Source organism: Ascidia mentula, chromosome 2 (assembly GCF_947561715.1).
Source record: "Ascidia mentula chromosome 2, kaAscMent1.1, whole genome shotgun sequence".
Classification (NCBI taxonomy): Eukaryota; Metazoa; Chordata; class Ascidiacea; order Phlebobranchia; family Ascidiidae; genus Ascidia; species Ascidia mentula.
The window spans coordinates 3,987,137-3,998,545 of NC_138567.1; the positions used below are offsets into that span (position 1 = coordinate 3,987,137).

The window sequence follows — 11,409 nt, forward strand, 5'->3', positions numbered from 1 at the left end:
GGTTTGATGAAATTGTCATATCTGCTCCATTTTTTATATAATTATTTCTTATTCACTTAAATGTAACATTTTCATGCCAAAATTTAACATAAAGAGGCAACTTTTTTGGCGTTTGTAAACAAGTTCACAGGTATTAAATTAAACCACACAAGATTAAGTGAATCAAACCATTTATTTACAAAAATCTCAAGTGAACTCACATATGGAAAAAACAAGGATTACTTTAATAAATTCTTTTTGATGAAATAAAACTTTGCAATAAATGAAGAAATTTGATATCTCCAGTAAAGTTTACAACACATAACATAGCAGCAAAAAGACATCCAATTTTCCGGCCATATTGTAGATAAAGAAGTTTTTAATGACCCACGCAGAAGTTCGACACAGTGTTCACCATACAAAAGATAAACTTTGGATCTCAATCCCATGCTGGTCGACTAGATCTTGGTCGCCTCTGTAAGATAAACAGAAAGTCAGAGTAAGGTTTATTATAAGTCCAAACCACATAATTCAAAAGCACCAAAAGAAAAGTTCAAAAGAAAATTTCTGGATCTGTAAATTTCACATTGCACTTTTTCAGAAGAAACGCCTTGTGTCAACCTACTAATTTCCATCGTTATCTGCAGAGGTTTTTTTGTAAGAAATTTTACCTTCTCAATAAATCCATCCCTCCTCATTCTTCTTTGTTCTTCTTCCATCAACCTTTTGTATTCCTCTTCTTCTTTTTTCTCTAGCTCCTGCATCTCTTGCTCCTGCTGTCTTTCAGTGATCAATTGTTGATCTCTGGCACTGATTTGGCCACGGAGCTCCTCTTGTCTGGAAATAGTTTAAACAAAATTTAAATCATAGATGTAACTAATAAATGTACCATGTTTTTAAAAAATATATTTTGTGCCCAAATAACACCAGCTAGAAAATAGTAGCTGGCTTTGGTTTATCACAGTATCCATGCTTGGTACAATAAATTGGGTATAAATATTAAAACAAGCTTTAAGTTTTATAATTTTATTGCATGATACAAAATGTAATCATTACTGTTTATAATTATAATTGACAAAATAATGTCCTCAGACACAGAGGTAAGGACAAGTTTTGCCATAAATTTCCATGAAACCTCATTTGTTTTCTTCTCTCTTCTTCTTCCTTGTCTCTTCTTGCAGTTTTCTGAACATCCTCCATCTGGTCGATGAGATCCTCCCTCTCCCGAAGGAGTTCTTGTTGTCGGAGAAGATTTTGTTCCGATCGTTCTTTAATTTGCTCTCCTCGCTCACCAAGTACCTGTGGAAAGTTTGTGGTTTAGAAGTAGTTCGTGAAACAAAAACCTTACACAGCTAAACGCATGCATTAATGTTGTGTGTTGGCAAATTCTTAAAGAAATTCTTCGAAAACTTAGGGTTCCATGTCAAAATATCAGTGGTTTCATGAACTCTCCAGTTTCAGGCAAAAATCATTAGGGCTTTAGGCAACAAATGGATGAGAACAAAACCAGTAGGAGAAACAACAACAATTTGTTGATTTTCGGGGTTCCTTGTCAACTTAAATAACCTTGCAGTGTTTCACATACAAAAAAGTTTTGTAAAAATGTAAATCAAACTTTGCAAACATACAAACATGTTTAAAACACGGTACATATCTAAAAGCAATGTTAATGATTGGATCATCATATAAAAAACAACAAATAAGAACAAACAGAAAAAAGAAAGAAATTAAACAAGACAACTTACCTCCATCATTAGTTTTTCTCTTGCAACTCTCTCTTTCCTCCACTCCTCCTCTCGCTGCTCCCAAACTCTTCTTGCCTCCTCCCGATAAACAAGATCCAACTCAGCTTCTCGCTGCTTTTCCAACTTCAGCTGTTCCTCAAGCACCTGGAAGAAGGCACAGAAAATGCTTGATAAATATCAGCCCATACATCGCAAATTTAAGATTGTCTGGGATGTTAAGTGGGTATGTATTAGGAAGGATTCCAAATATGAAATAAACAATGTATTAGTAACAAAACTAATGGCAAATATTGGCACACAAACACAAATGGCAACAATTGATATCTTTTTTATTTACCTCTTTCATCCACTGTACGTCTTCTCTTGCCTTCTTTTGTCTCTCTGTTGCAACGTCTTGTCTTCTTTTTTCTTCCACCTCCAGCATCTTGAGGATTTGATGATCAAACTCCAGTTCTTCCTGGATTTGTTGAGCTCTTCTCCGCAACTGAGCCTTGAACTGATGATGAAGAAATCTGAAACATTTCCACAAAGTTAGCGCTGGTAAATCAGTTTTACAAATATAATGTTTTGTTTTTGTTGCTGCCAGGCATATTGTAACTTAATAATCTGTACTTCTGGCAAAGATAAAACGTAACTTTATTCACCGACGTTTCGCCTGTTATTCAACAAGGCTTCCTCAAGGTAATGGAAGCCTTGTTGAATAACAGGCGAAACGTCGGTGAATAAAGTTACGTTTTATCTTTGCCAGAAGTACAGATTATTAAGTTACAGTTTTACAAATCTCAATAAACTGACTTACAATTGTAATAAAAGCACACAAACTTACACACTAATGATACTTATCTTACATTAGACACAAACAAACGGACCAAAACCATGTAACACCTGTGCAGCTCCCCCTTCTTTCTTTGTTCTTCGATTTTTCTTCTTTCCTCTTTCAGTTGTTCTAACTTCCATTCCTCTTGTTGAATTTCCTCCTCCTCCTTTTTAAGAGCAGTCGCAGCCGCTTCCCTAGCTTTCAAATCCTTAATGTAACACCACACAGGTTACGATAAAAATACAAAGTTATTTTTTTACATAAACAATCAGTATTGTGTAAGCAATGTGTAAACAACACAAAACTTTGTAGTGTTTGAATTACATTCCTGTTCCTGTTTACAATCGAAGGTTTAGAAAAATATCTTTCATTGTGAAATATTTCCATCAATTTTTCGTATAATGTTTCATGATACTGTAGTGACAGGTAAAGTTTAGTGTGTACGTCTTACACAGGTATAAATTGTGTTGTTTTTAAGCCCTTAGTTTCATAGTTTTTTAATTACTACAGAAATGTTGAAAACTTGGTTATCTGTAAAACACCAGAACAATCTCACCAATCAGTTGTGGGTGTGTTGCATAAAAAACATAGGCATATTACTGACCTTTATTTGCTGTTTTAATATTTTTGCCCTTTCCATTTCCTCTTTTACTCGTTGTTCCTCCTTCTTCCGGATGTTTTCGATGGCTTTTAATCGCGCTTCTTCATATTCATTGGCAAATTTCTGCTCTATTTTCTTTTCCTCCTTCTTTACCTGACATTTCATAAAGCACAAAAATTTTAGCATGAAACAAATTTCTCACAATACTTTATATATGTTGAATGCTGAAAATAGGTTTTGAGTCAAAACTTTCGACCATCAGGTAACATGATTCTAAACTATTCATTCTTCCGGTAAAAAAAAAAATTCAGGTCTTCTGTTTAAATTAAAAGATAGAAAAAAACTATTTTCCTTGTAATAATCTCACTTGTGGGTTCATCTCAAATCAACAGAAGAATGAAGATGGCGTATTTATAAACAAACTAATACTTCTGGTCAATCTTTTCATTATATAAAAGCCATATCAGTCTTGTGACACTGAACTGTACTTTAAAAAGTGCTAAACCATAAAAGTACAGTACCAATCTTTTGTGCACCGTGTGGAAGTGAGGTATGACATACACTTAACAAACAATTGAATACTGTTGAGGACCAAACTGACTGAGTGGCTTGTAAGAGATACCTCATGTTTTCTCTCAGTTTGTGCACTCCACGCATCAATCACATGATCTCGATGCAAGTCCCTTTCCACCGCTCGCAAGTCAGGGTTGTTCTCTTTCCAATGCTCATACATTTTCTCCTCTGCAAGCTTTGAATAAAGCAATAATATATGATTGTGGAGTACTCATGCAATGATCAATGTAATGCATTTAACAGTTTAATAAATAAACAGAACGTGTCAATGTTTGCTAAAATATGGACAAGTCTTTTTGTTCTCATGAGTAAATCTGCTAATAGGTTGGAAAACTGACTGTTACCTTTTTTCGCTTTTCCTCTCTCGCAGATTTTAGATCTTCTGTCCTGTTAACATTGCAATCAAACGAATGAGGGTTCAGTCCGTTTAAAACAACCACAACAAAGAAGGGACTTACTTTTGCTTCATTTCTTTGATTCTGGAATAATTTCCCAGAGAAAGATTTCTCAGTTCTGCCTCATAAATATCAGCTTCATCACGCAAGAGTTTCTGGAGTTTCTCTCTTCTTCTATGAAGTGCAGATGCTTTGCGCGATTTCTCTTCACGAGATGAATAAGCATCCATGCTGCAGGAAAAAACTATTGAATTTGGCCATAGCAAACAACCAACAGCAATTTTGCATGTCCACATAATAGTGTATATGTATATAATATACGTACAAAACAAATATATGTAATGCTTTTAACATGAATTTACATTTATTGCAAAATGGCATTTTAAGATAGAGCGTGTTGATTACTGTTGATATAAAAGATTTGTAATGACAAAAACCACATTAGAAGTATGTAGAATTCACCTTTTTCTGATTGCATTTTCCGAAACCAGTTTATTTCTGATTTTCGTGTCCACATTTTGTTCCTTGTAATAACTGGCAGCGCTGTTCCATTGTTCGCGATACATTTGATGTTGCTGATGCATTCTTGACATTTGTTGCTCAATATGTTGGTGTTTGTGTCTCCAACACGAAGGTAAGGTCGGCAATGCCATAATTAAAGCAAATATAATAAAACACCGCTACAGACAGACGAGCGCAAAGTTAATTTTTCGACAGATTCAAACTTCAAACACAAAATTAAATGTTTACGTTTTACGGTTGTTTCTATTTATGAAATATCCGGACCTGTACTTCTAGTTGTACATTCTTATAAATAGATAAGCAACTCATATTAAATAGTTTTATAAAAAAACATACAAATATAATTGACGTGAAGTAAGTACATCTCATATTGAATTAGGTAACAAATTGTAAAACGCGAAAATACATTATTTTGGATATCAGTTCATCAAACTGCATTGGATTGAAACCGACAAAATTACTGGCGCCCACCAACGGAAAAATGTTTTTCTCGTCATTTCGGAAACTATTTGGGTAATACTTAAATGTATTATTATCATGGAAAAGAAATCGAAAAATAAAAAGGCTTTGTATTGTTCTATAACTTAATATATCGCTGCAATTTCCAGTTTGCAACTAACCATCAATGCAAATGGCCGTCTGATTCAACCGTTGTGATTGTAACACTGGAGGACGTGGCCCGTAATAAACTGCCATATGTGTTTTCATCCTTTTTCTCATGGATAAGATACAGCATCCGGTGTGTAGTCGATACACTAATACGCATGTATACTTCAATTAAAGGAATTCTTTTAGTTTGCTTGGAAGGAATTATATTGTGTGTGAAACTATATAGTCTATTAGGTTATTTTTTGTTGTCTAAATGTCCAGAATTTCCTCAAAAGCAGTATAGATATTTTGTAAATAATGCGTATAATAATATTTATTGCCTCCATTTTGCTCCTTGTGCGAGGAGGGCATTCCTACTTCATAACAGTGGATGCCCATGCTGAAGAATGCTTCTTTGACAAAGCAGAAGCTGGAACAAAACTTGGTTTAATGTTTGAAGTTGCTGAAGGAGGATTTCTAGATATTGATGTTGAGGTCTGCATACAATTCCTAATACTTGCTTGTTTGTTGTTTTGAAAGCTTATTCTGGCCATATGGATAATGTAACACAATAGAACAATTGAACATGCCCCATCTTGTTTTACTTCAATTTAAACAGACTTTCCTATATATATTCTTTTTATGTAGGTCACCGGCCCAGATGGTCGAACTATTTACCAAGGCTCGAAGGAATCAAATGGCAAATACACTTTCAGTGCGCCAAGCTCAGGAAAATACAAATTCTGTTTTAGCAATAAAATGTCAACCATGACACCCAAGATCGTTATGTTTAGCATTGAAGTGGGTGAGGCTGCAAAACCAACAGAAGAGGGCGACACTGATGGTGGGTTACGCTTCATCTCTAAGGTTAAAAAAATTAGGGACAAATCACACAGAATATATACTTGATATTATTGTGCTGATTAATTATGCACATTGAACTATTTATGTGATGGAATATGTTTTCATGCAGAACATCAAAACAAGTTGGAGAGCATGATCAACGAATTATCGGTAGCTATGACTGGTGTCAAACATGAACAGGAATATATGGAAGTCCGGGAGAGAATTCACAGAGCAAGTAAGTAGTAAACATTGTGTTTTTCAAAGTCAAAAGAAGCTGGCAAAGACTGCCCTTTCTCTCGATATCTTACACCTTAGTTAATGTGTCTGTTCCACAAATGGTTAACAAGTTATAATGGAGAAGGTTTTCTGTTGTGTAAGACATCTTGCATTGGTGTAGTTAAGTAATTGCCGCATGATACAGTAAAACTTTATTTTTTATCTTATAATTACAGTCAACGACAACACGAACTCAAGAGTGGTCCTATGGGCATTTTTCGAATCCCTTGTCCTGGTTGCCATGACGCTGGGTCAAATCTATTATCTCAAGAGATTTTTTGAAGTTCGCCGTGTTATCTAACACCTTCTTTTCTTTGTTTCTTATTTCTTGTTACTCAAAGTAGGTTGCATTGAACTTCCACAGGGCAGAGTACTTGTGCTGCTGCTGCAATATATATATGCCACTATTTTGTGGTTAAAAATGCTTGAACATTAGGCAAAGACTTCTTCGGCATAGAAAATGCTTCCAATTCCAGCATAATACTTTGAAAGTTAAAGAAACTAAGTGCTTTTATTCGCCTAAACCTACATCCTAATAATACACATTTTAAAACTTAGCAGTTCCAAAATATCTTACGCTGGTTTTTCTGCATTAAGCTGAAATCGGCAGTAAAACAGTTTTGGGCCACAATTGCAAGGTGTTTGGTGATATAATTTGCTTTGGTTGGGATTCTCAAAATTTTTTGAGTGTACTATTTTATTGCAATGTTGCTTGGAAAGGAAAATAAGATGCAAAGGTTTTCTGTATGAGTTGGTCTTGTTGTTAAAGAAGTCAGATTTGCTATGGCTTAGATAATTATAATTGCATAAAGTCTAAAAAAATTCTCAGGCATGTCTTTCGTTTGTCAATTATATCTTGAAAAACACACACACTTTTTACAAAATACAGTGAGTGTGTCAAAACCGATATTCTACAATGCACAAAAGCATAGAAGTACATTAGTATACATATGTTGCAATTGGGTAATTTTCATGATAAATGTAAAAGGGATCTTTGATAGTTACGAATAACAGTATTTCAGCAATATTCAGTTTTCTATAGGTAGAAAGCGTAAAAAGCAAAAATGAGTTTAAACGTGGATTATTAAATTTGTATCACACAAAAATCCAAGATGATTTGCCAAAAAGAAACTTCTCATGTCTATGGCTTCTTTTGCATAATTGCACTCTTGATAAAAAAGCATATCTTGTGAATATTACGCAGCAGGCTTCACTTTGTTTCTCTTGGCATACCACTCGCTGCTTTTATCAGCAGCTATTGCTTCATTAATCAGTTCATCGCCTTTTGGGTCAACCTGGAAATTGTAAAATTAATAGCAATAAATGGGAACATTAGCATCAGTTCAAAAAAAGAGTTGCTTTAAATCAGTGGGCTCTAAAGCCCCCCAACAGGTGTTGCCAGAAAATACATTTGGAGGGCATGCGACCTATGGCATCGGGTTAAATTAAAGTTATATTTTTATGTTTTAGTGCCAATTAAAGTTAACAACACCAGGGTTGTTGCATCAGCATCGTCAATCCCACTGATGGAATACTGATATAGGTGGAGAAACTAATTTCTATTAATTTTTTGTCAATTGAGGGGGCATCTTTTGTCGCCAAGCTCTTCAGAGGGTGGTATAGGAAAAAAATTGAGAAACAGTGTTTTAGTAAAGCCCACAACAAATTGATAATTTTCTATTTCAAGATGTTTTATTCAATTCCAACCTGGGACAGCTCTTTGAAAGCTTCATCACCCACAAAGCAAATTTCATGTCCATCGGGGTCAGCAAGTATAACAACTTCAACAGTGGCTTTTCCTGGTGTGTCCAGACTAACAAGCTCAGTTAAAATTTTTGTGTGTGCAGCCTTTGCTGAATCTTGAATGCCAGGCAACTGCAATTGTAAGTTGCGTGAAATGATTGGAGCTGGAATTTTTTTTTGTTTTTATTTATAAGCCAAACGAACTTTAACATATGTTTGACTTGTTTGGGCTGAGGTTGAATGTGCCTTAATTAGGCTCAGGCGTTGTGTTTACCTCGCTTAGAAGCTTTTCACAATAGCATAGGTTACACAAATATTCTTTCATTCAATTTGGAAAGTAAATATTGAATTTACCTGATCCCGTGGGCATGCGATGGCAACTCTGCCAAAAGCTTTTTTGTGTTCAACTTCTCCGCTGATTGCATAAAGACCAAGTTTTGCTTGTTCCTTGCAAAACCCAAGAGTCGCTTCCTTGTCATTTTGATCAAAAACCTGCATTCCAGCAATACTTGTCCAATATTCTAAAATGTTAAAAGAATTTATAGTGTGCTGAAACATTACACTTTTGCTTGTGGACATTATTGTGTATTCAAGCGAAGAGAATAAGGCCAACAGATCTCTACAATTTTCCACAAAAAAATCACAGTCACATTTTCAAGCCAGTTTGGTCATACAAATTTGAAAAAGGTGTCACATTTTCATACAAAATAAGAAGAAATTGCTCATTTAAGTAAATTTTGTAGAGCAGAGTTTGTTTTGTGGGATGGCAGCATATATAAAAGGAAAACTTCACAACTATGTTGCGATATTTTTATCCCAACATATGCTTACCAATGGACTTGGGAAGGTTTGATGAAGCAATGGACACTTTTTGCACAGGATCAGTTTGGGGTTGTTCAACATCAGTTAGAATGTATTTGTAACCTCCTGGTGCACAGACTTCATACTGGGTTTCATTCAATTTCCTGGTGTCCAACCCCTTGCTCTTGCAGTTGGTGATGGCTTGGTTCGAATTAATGGTAATGCCCTGTGCATATTTATCATCTCATTTAAGAATTTTAAATCACAAGTGCTAAAAACATCCTATTAGTTGTTTTAAAAGCAATTAAGTACATATTTGTCAGACATTTCATTTCCCAAATTTCAGGATTATCTTGTGTTGGAAAATGTACAAGCAATAATCACATTATCTTGAAAAAAATACACAGGGCATGCCAAGAAACAATTTTATTCTACCAGAAAAAAATACAGGTTTTGACAATACATTTCTTTGAGACTATTTTTACCTGAAAATCGTTTCCAAGTGCATATTCTCCAATTCCATAATTGTAGGTCAATTCACACACAAAATGATTATCCTCTGGTCCATATCCAATCATTGTTTTGCTCCATTTCCCATCATAAGGACTGAAAAAATGCTGTTTGAATTGTATTCCTGAAAAACATAATTTAACAAAACACGTTTTTCCCATTACCCATTGCAAGTTGCTTTGCACCCCTCTTCAAATTCTTCATGTCGCAAAACCTAAAAACAAAATCAACACTCATTTGTGCATTCCGAGCATACTTAGTAGTTTAAAACAAACATTGACTTACCTTCATACCAAGTATCTCCCTGTAAAACTTCATGGTCTCGGTTCTGTTTCCAACTTTGAAAACGTAGTGGAGTGTTCGTCGTCCAGCCATGCTTTTAGGGTACAGTATCAATAAATCAACTACCTGGGTACTAAAAACATTTCAAATTTCATTGAGAAAGGGCAGAACAACAAAACTAGAACTGAGGTTTATAATGAAAAATAATGAAGTGGTGCATCATATCCACCTACAATACAAATGGCCTTATTTTTTGGCAGAAGTATTACAATAATCTACATGCAAAACAACAGTCACACAATCATCTTCTCCAGGTCACCAGGACTTCATCAGTTCTGAATCTTTGTGTGCAGAATGAGTCTTTGAACAATGTTTCTGGATCAACCTTGTTCAATCCACTTTTAAACATTTCATATCCGGCCTGAGCAATCATAGCTCCATTATCTATGCAGTAGCGATCGTCCATCGCACAAAGTGATGCTCCTCTCTCTCCCACCATGATCCTCATCATTTCTTGCAGCCTCAGATTGCATCCAACACCTCCAACAATAAGGACCTCAGAAGAATGACAATGAGCCATTGCCCGTTCTGTTATTTCTATTAGCATTGCAAATATGGTCTCTTGCAACGAGAAACACAAGTCTTCCGCCGTACACTCTCCAGACTTTATCTTGCTTCTGGCGCAGTCATCAACAAACGACAAAATCCCAGAAAAAGATACATCCATGCCTTTGACGGTGTAAGGAATAGGCACGTACTTCTTTCCCTTTTTTGCCATCTGCTCAATATTGTAGCCAGGACTTGGGTCATTGGATATTTGAATGGTTCTTGCAAAACGATCCAAGCAATTGCCAACAGCTATATCTATTGTCTCACCGAAAATTCTATATCTTTGTTCTGAATAACCAATAACTTGTGTATTGCCACCAGAAACATAGAGAACTGTTGGGTTATCAGCACCTGTAACCAACCTCCCCATTTCAATGTGGGCAATGCAATGATTAACCCCAAGAATGGGTTTATTCCATAATTGTGCAACTGTTCTTGCAGCTACCGCCACGGAAACCAACGGAGCGCCCATACCTGGTCCTTTAGTATAAGCAACCGCATCAATTTCATTTGGCTTTACACCTGCTTCGTCCAATGCCTTGCGCAATATCTTGCAAAGCCAGCTTCGATGGTGCTGTGCGGTTTCCCTGGGCAAAAAGCCTTCTCCCGGCGGCGAGATGTACGTGTGTCTCGGATTGGAAAGCACTTGCCCATCTCTTACTATTCCAATTCCCAACTTGTTCGCACTGCCTTCGAAACCTATGATAGTACACGACATATCTTATCGTTCGGTCTAACAATTCGAGGAATTCTTCAGTTCTGACAACAGCAACATCAGACGGCGTGAGTATGACCAGCAAATAAAGTGCCCTGTCATGATTCTGAACGTGTGCGAAATTTTGGTACTTCGGTGTTCTTACTTATTTAATGTACTTAAGCGTGCTTTATGAATATTTTACTGGGATTCCTAAACAGATTCCAAGCCCCGAGTTTTATAAATACCATAGAGCATATGACTGCAAAATCACCAGAACAAAGCATTCAGGAAGCGGACGTTGCTTCAATTTCGCCAAATTTGGAATTACGGGCAGTACAGTCACCTCTGGTTCTATCTGTTGAAAGTTTCCCACATGCCACAATAATCTACATGTTTAGGGACGAATGCTGTTTTGGCCAAAGGTT

The 11,409-nt window shown here is 35.9% G+C and overlaps 4 protein-coding genes across 4 annotated transcripts; 1 reads left to right on the top strand and 3 right to left on the bottom strand.

Moving 5' to 3' along the window:
- Positions 1-87: 87 nt before the first annotated feature.
- Positions 88-4,829, bottom strand: LOC145888668 (trichoplein keratin filament-binding protein-like). Its single transcript, XM_082979469.1, has 11 exons — positions 4,573-4,829; positions 4,174-4,341; positions 4,060-4,102; positions 3,765-3,890; positions 3,146-3,295; positions 2,610-2,749; positions 2,062-2,236; positions 1,725-1,868; positions 1,115-1,278; positions 651-816; positions 88-454 (listed from the first exon to the last, which is right to left on the bottom strand). The coding sequence occupies exons 1-11, from the start codon at positions 4,761-4,763 to the stop codon at positions 419-421; spliced, it is 1,503 nt and encodes a 500-aa protein (XP_082835595.1). The 5' UTR covers positions 4,764-4,829; the 3' UTR covers positions 88-418.
- Positions 4,830-5,417: 588 nt separating this feature from the next.
- Positions 5,418-7,089, top strand: LOC145889637 (transmembrane emp24 domain-containing protein 2-like). The gene is made up of 4 exons (XM_082980628.1): positions 5,418-5,715; positions 5,869-6,064; positions 6,194-6,301; positions 6,519-7,089. The coding sequence occupies exons 1-4, from the start codon at positions 5,539-5,541 to the stop codon at positions 6,641-6,643; spliced, it is 606 nt and encodes a 201-aa protein (XP_082836754.1). The 5' UTR covers positions 5,418-5,538; the 3' UTR covers positions 6,644-7,089.
- A 202-nt stretch (positions 7,090-7,291) lies between these two features.
- LOC145889636 (glyoxalase domain-containing protein 4-like) lies at positions 7,292-9,929 on the bottom strand. The gene is made up of 7 exons (XM_082980627.1): positions 9,682-9,929; positions 9,561-9,610; positions 9,372-9,492; positions 8,917-9,112; positions 8,440-8,606; positions 8,050-8,217; positions 7,292-7,637 (listed from the first exon to the last, which is right to left on the bottom strand). Exons 1-7 carry the CDS (start codon positions 9,769-9,771, stop codon positions 7,539-7,541), a joined length of 891 nt encoding a protein of 296 aa, XP_082836753.1. The 5' UTR covers positions 9,772-9,929; the 3' UTR covers positions 7,292-7,538.
- Positions 9,930-9,952: 23 nt separating this feature from the next.
- LOC145889634 (tRNA N6-adenosine threonylcarbamoyltransferase-like) lies at positions 9,953-11,048 on the bottom strand. The gene has a single exon (XM_082980626.1). It carries the CDS (start codon positions 11,003-11,005, stop codon positions 9,980-9,982), a length of 1,026 nt encoding a protein of 341 aa, XP_082836752.1. The 5' UTR covers positions 11,006-11,048; the 3' UTR covers positions 9,953-9,979.
- Positions 11,049-11,409: the final 361 nt, after the last annotated feature.

Coding starts and splice junctions, on each gene's coding strand:
- LOC145888668 (XM_082979469.1), bottom strand. CDS start 4,763: ATGGCATTGCCGACCTTACCTTCGTGTTGGAGACACAAACACCAACAT. Junction 4,342..4,572: donor GAAAATGCAATCAGAAAAAG/GTGAATTCTACA, acceptor TTTTTCCTGCAG/CATGGATGCTTATTCATCTC. Junction 2,750..3,145: donor TATTAAAACAGCAAATAAAG/GTCAGTAATATG, acceptor TGTTACATTAAG/GATTTGAAAGCTAGGGAAGC.
- LOC145889634 (XM_082980626.1), bottom strand. CDS start 11,005: ATGTCGTGTACTATCATAGGTTTCGAAGGCAGTGCGAACAAGTTGGGA.
- LOC145889637 (XM_082980628.1), top strand. CDS start 5,539: ATGCGTATAATAATATTTATTGCCTCCATTTTGCTCCTTGTGCGAGGA. Junction 6,065..6,193: donor AGAAGAGGGCGACACTGATG/GTGGGTTACGCT, acceptor GTTTTCATGCAG/AACATCAAAACAAGTTGGAG. Junction 6,302..6,518: donor GGAGAGAATTCACAGAGCAA/GTAAGTAGTAAA, acceptor TTATAATTACAG/TCAACGACAACACGAACTCA.
- LOC145889636 (XM_082980627.1), bottom strand. CDS start 9,771: ATGGCTGGACGACGAACACTCCACTACGTTTTCAAAGTTGGAAACAGA. Junction 9,611..9,681: donor GGGAGATACTTGGTATGAAG/GTAAGTCAATGT, acceptor TTTTGTTTTTAG/GTTTTGCGACATGAAGAATT. Junction 9,493..9,560: donor TGCAAAGCAACTTGCAATGG/GTAATGGGAAAA, acceptor GCATTTTTTCAG/TCCTTATGATGGGAAATGGA.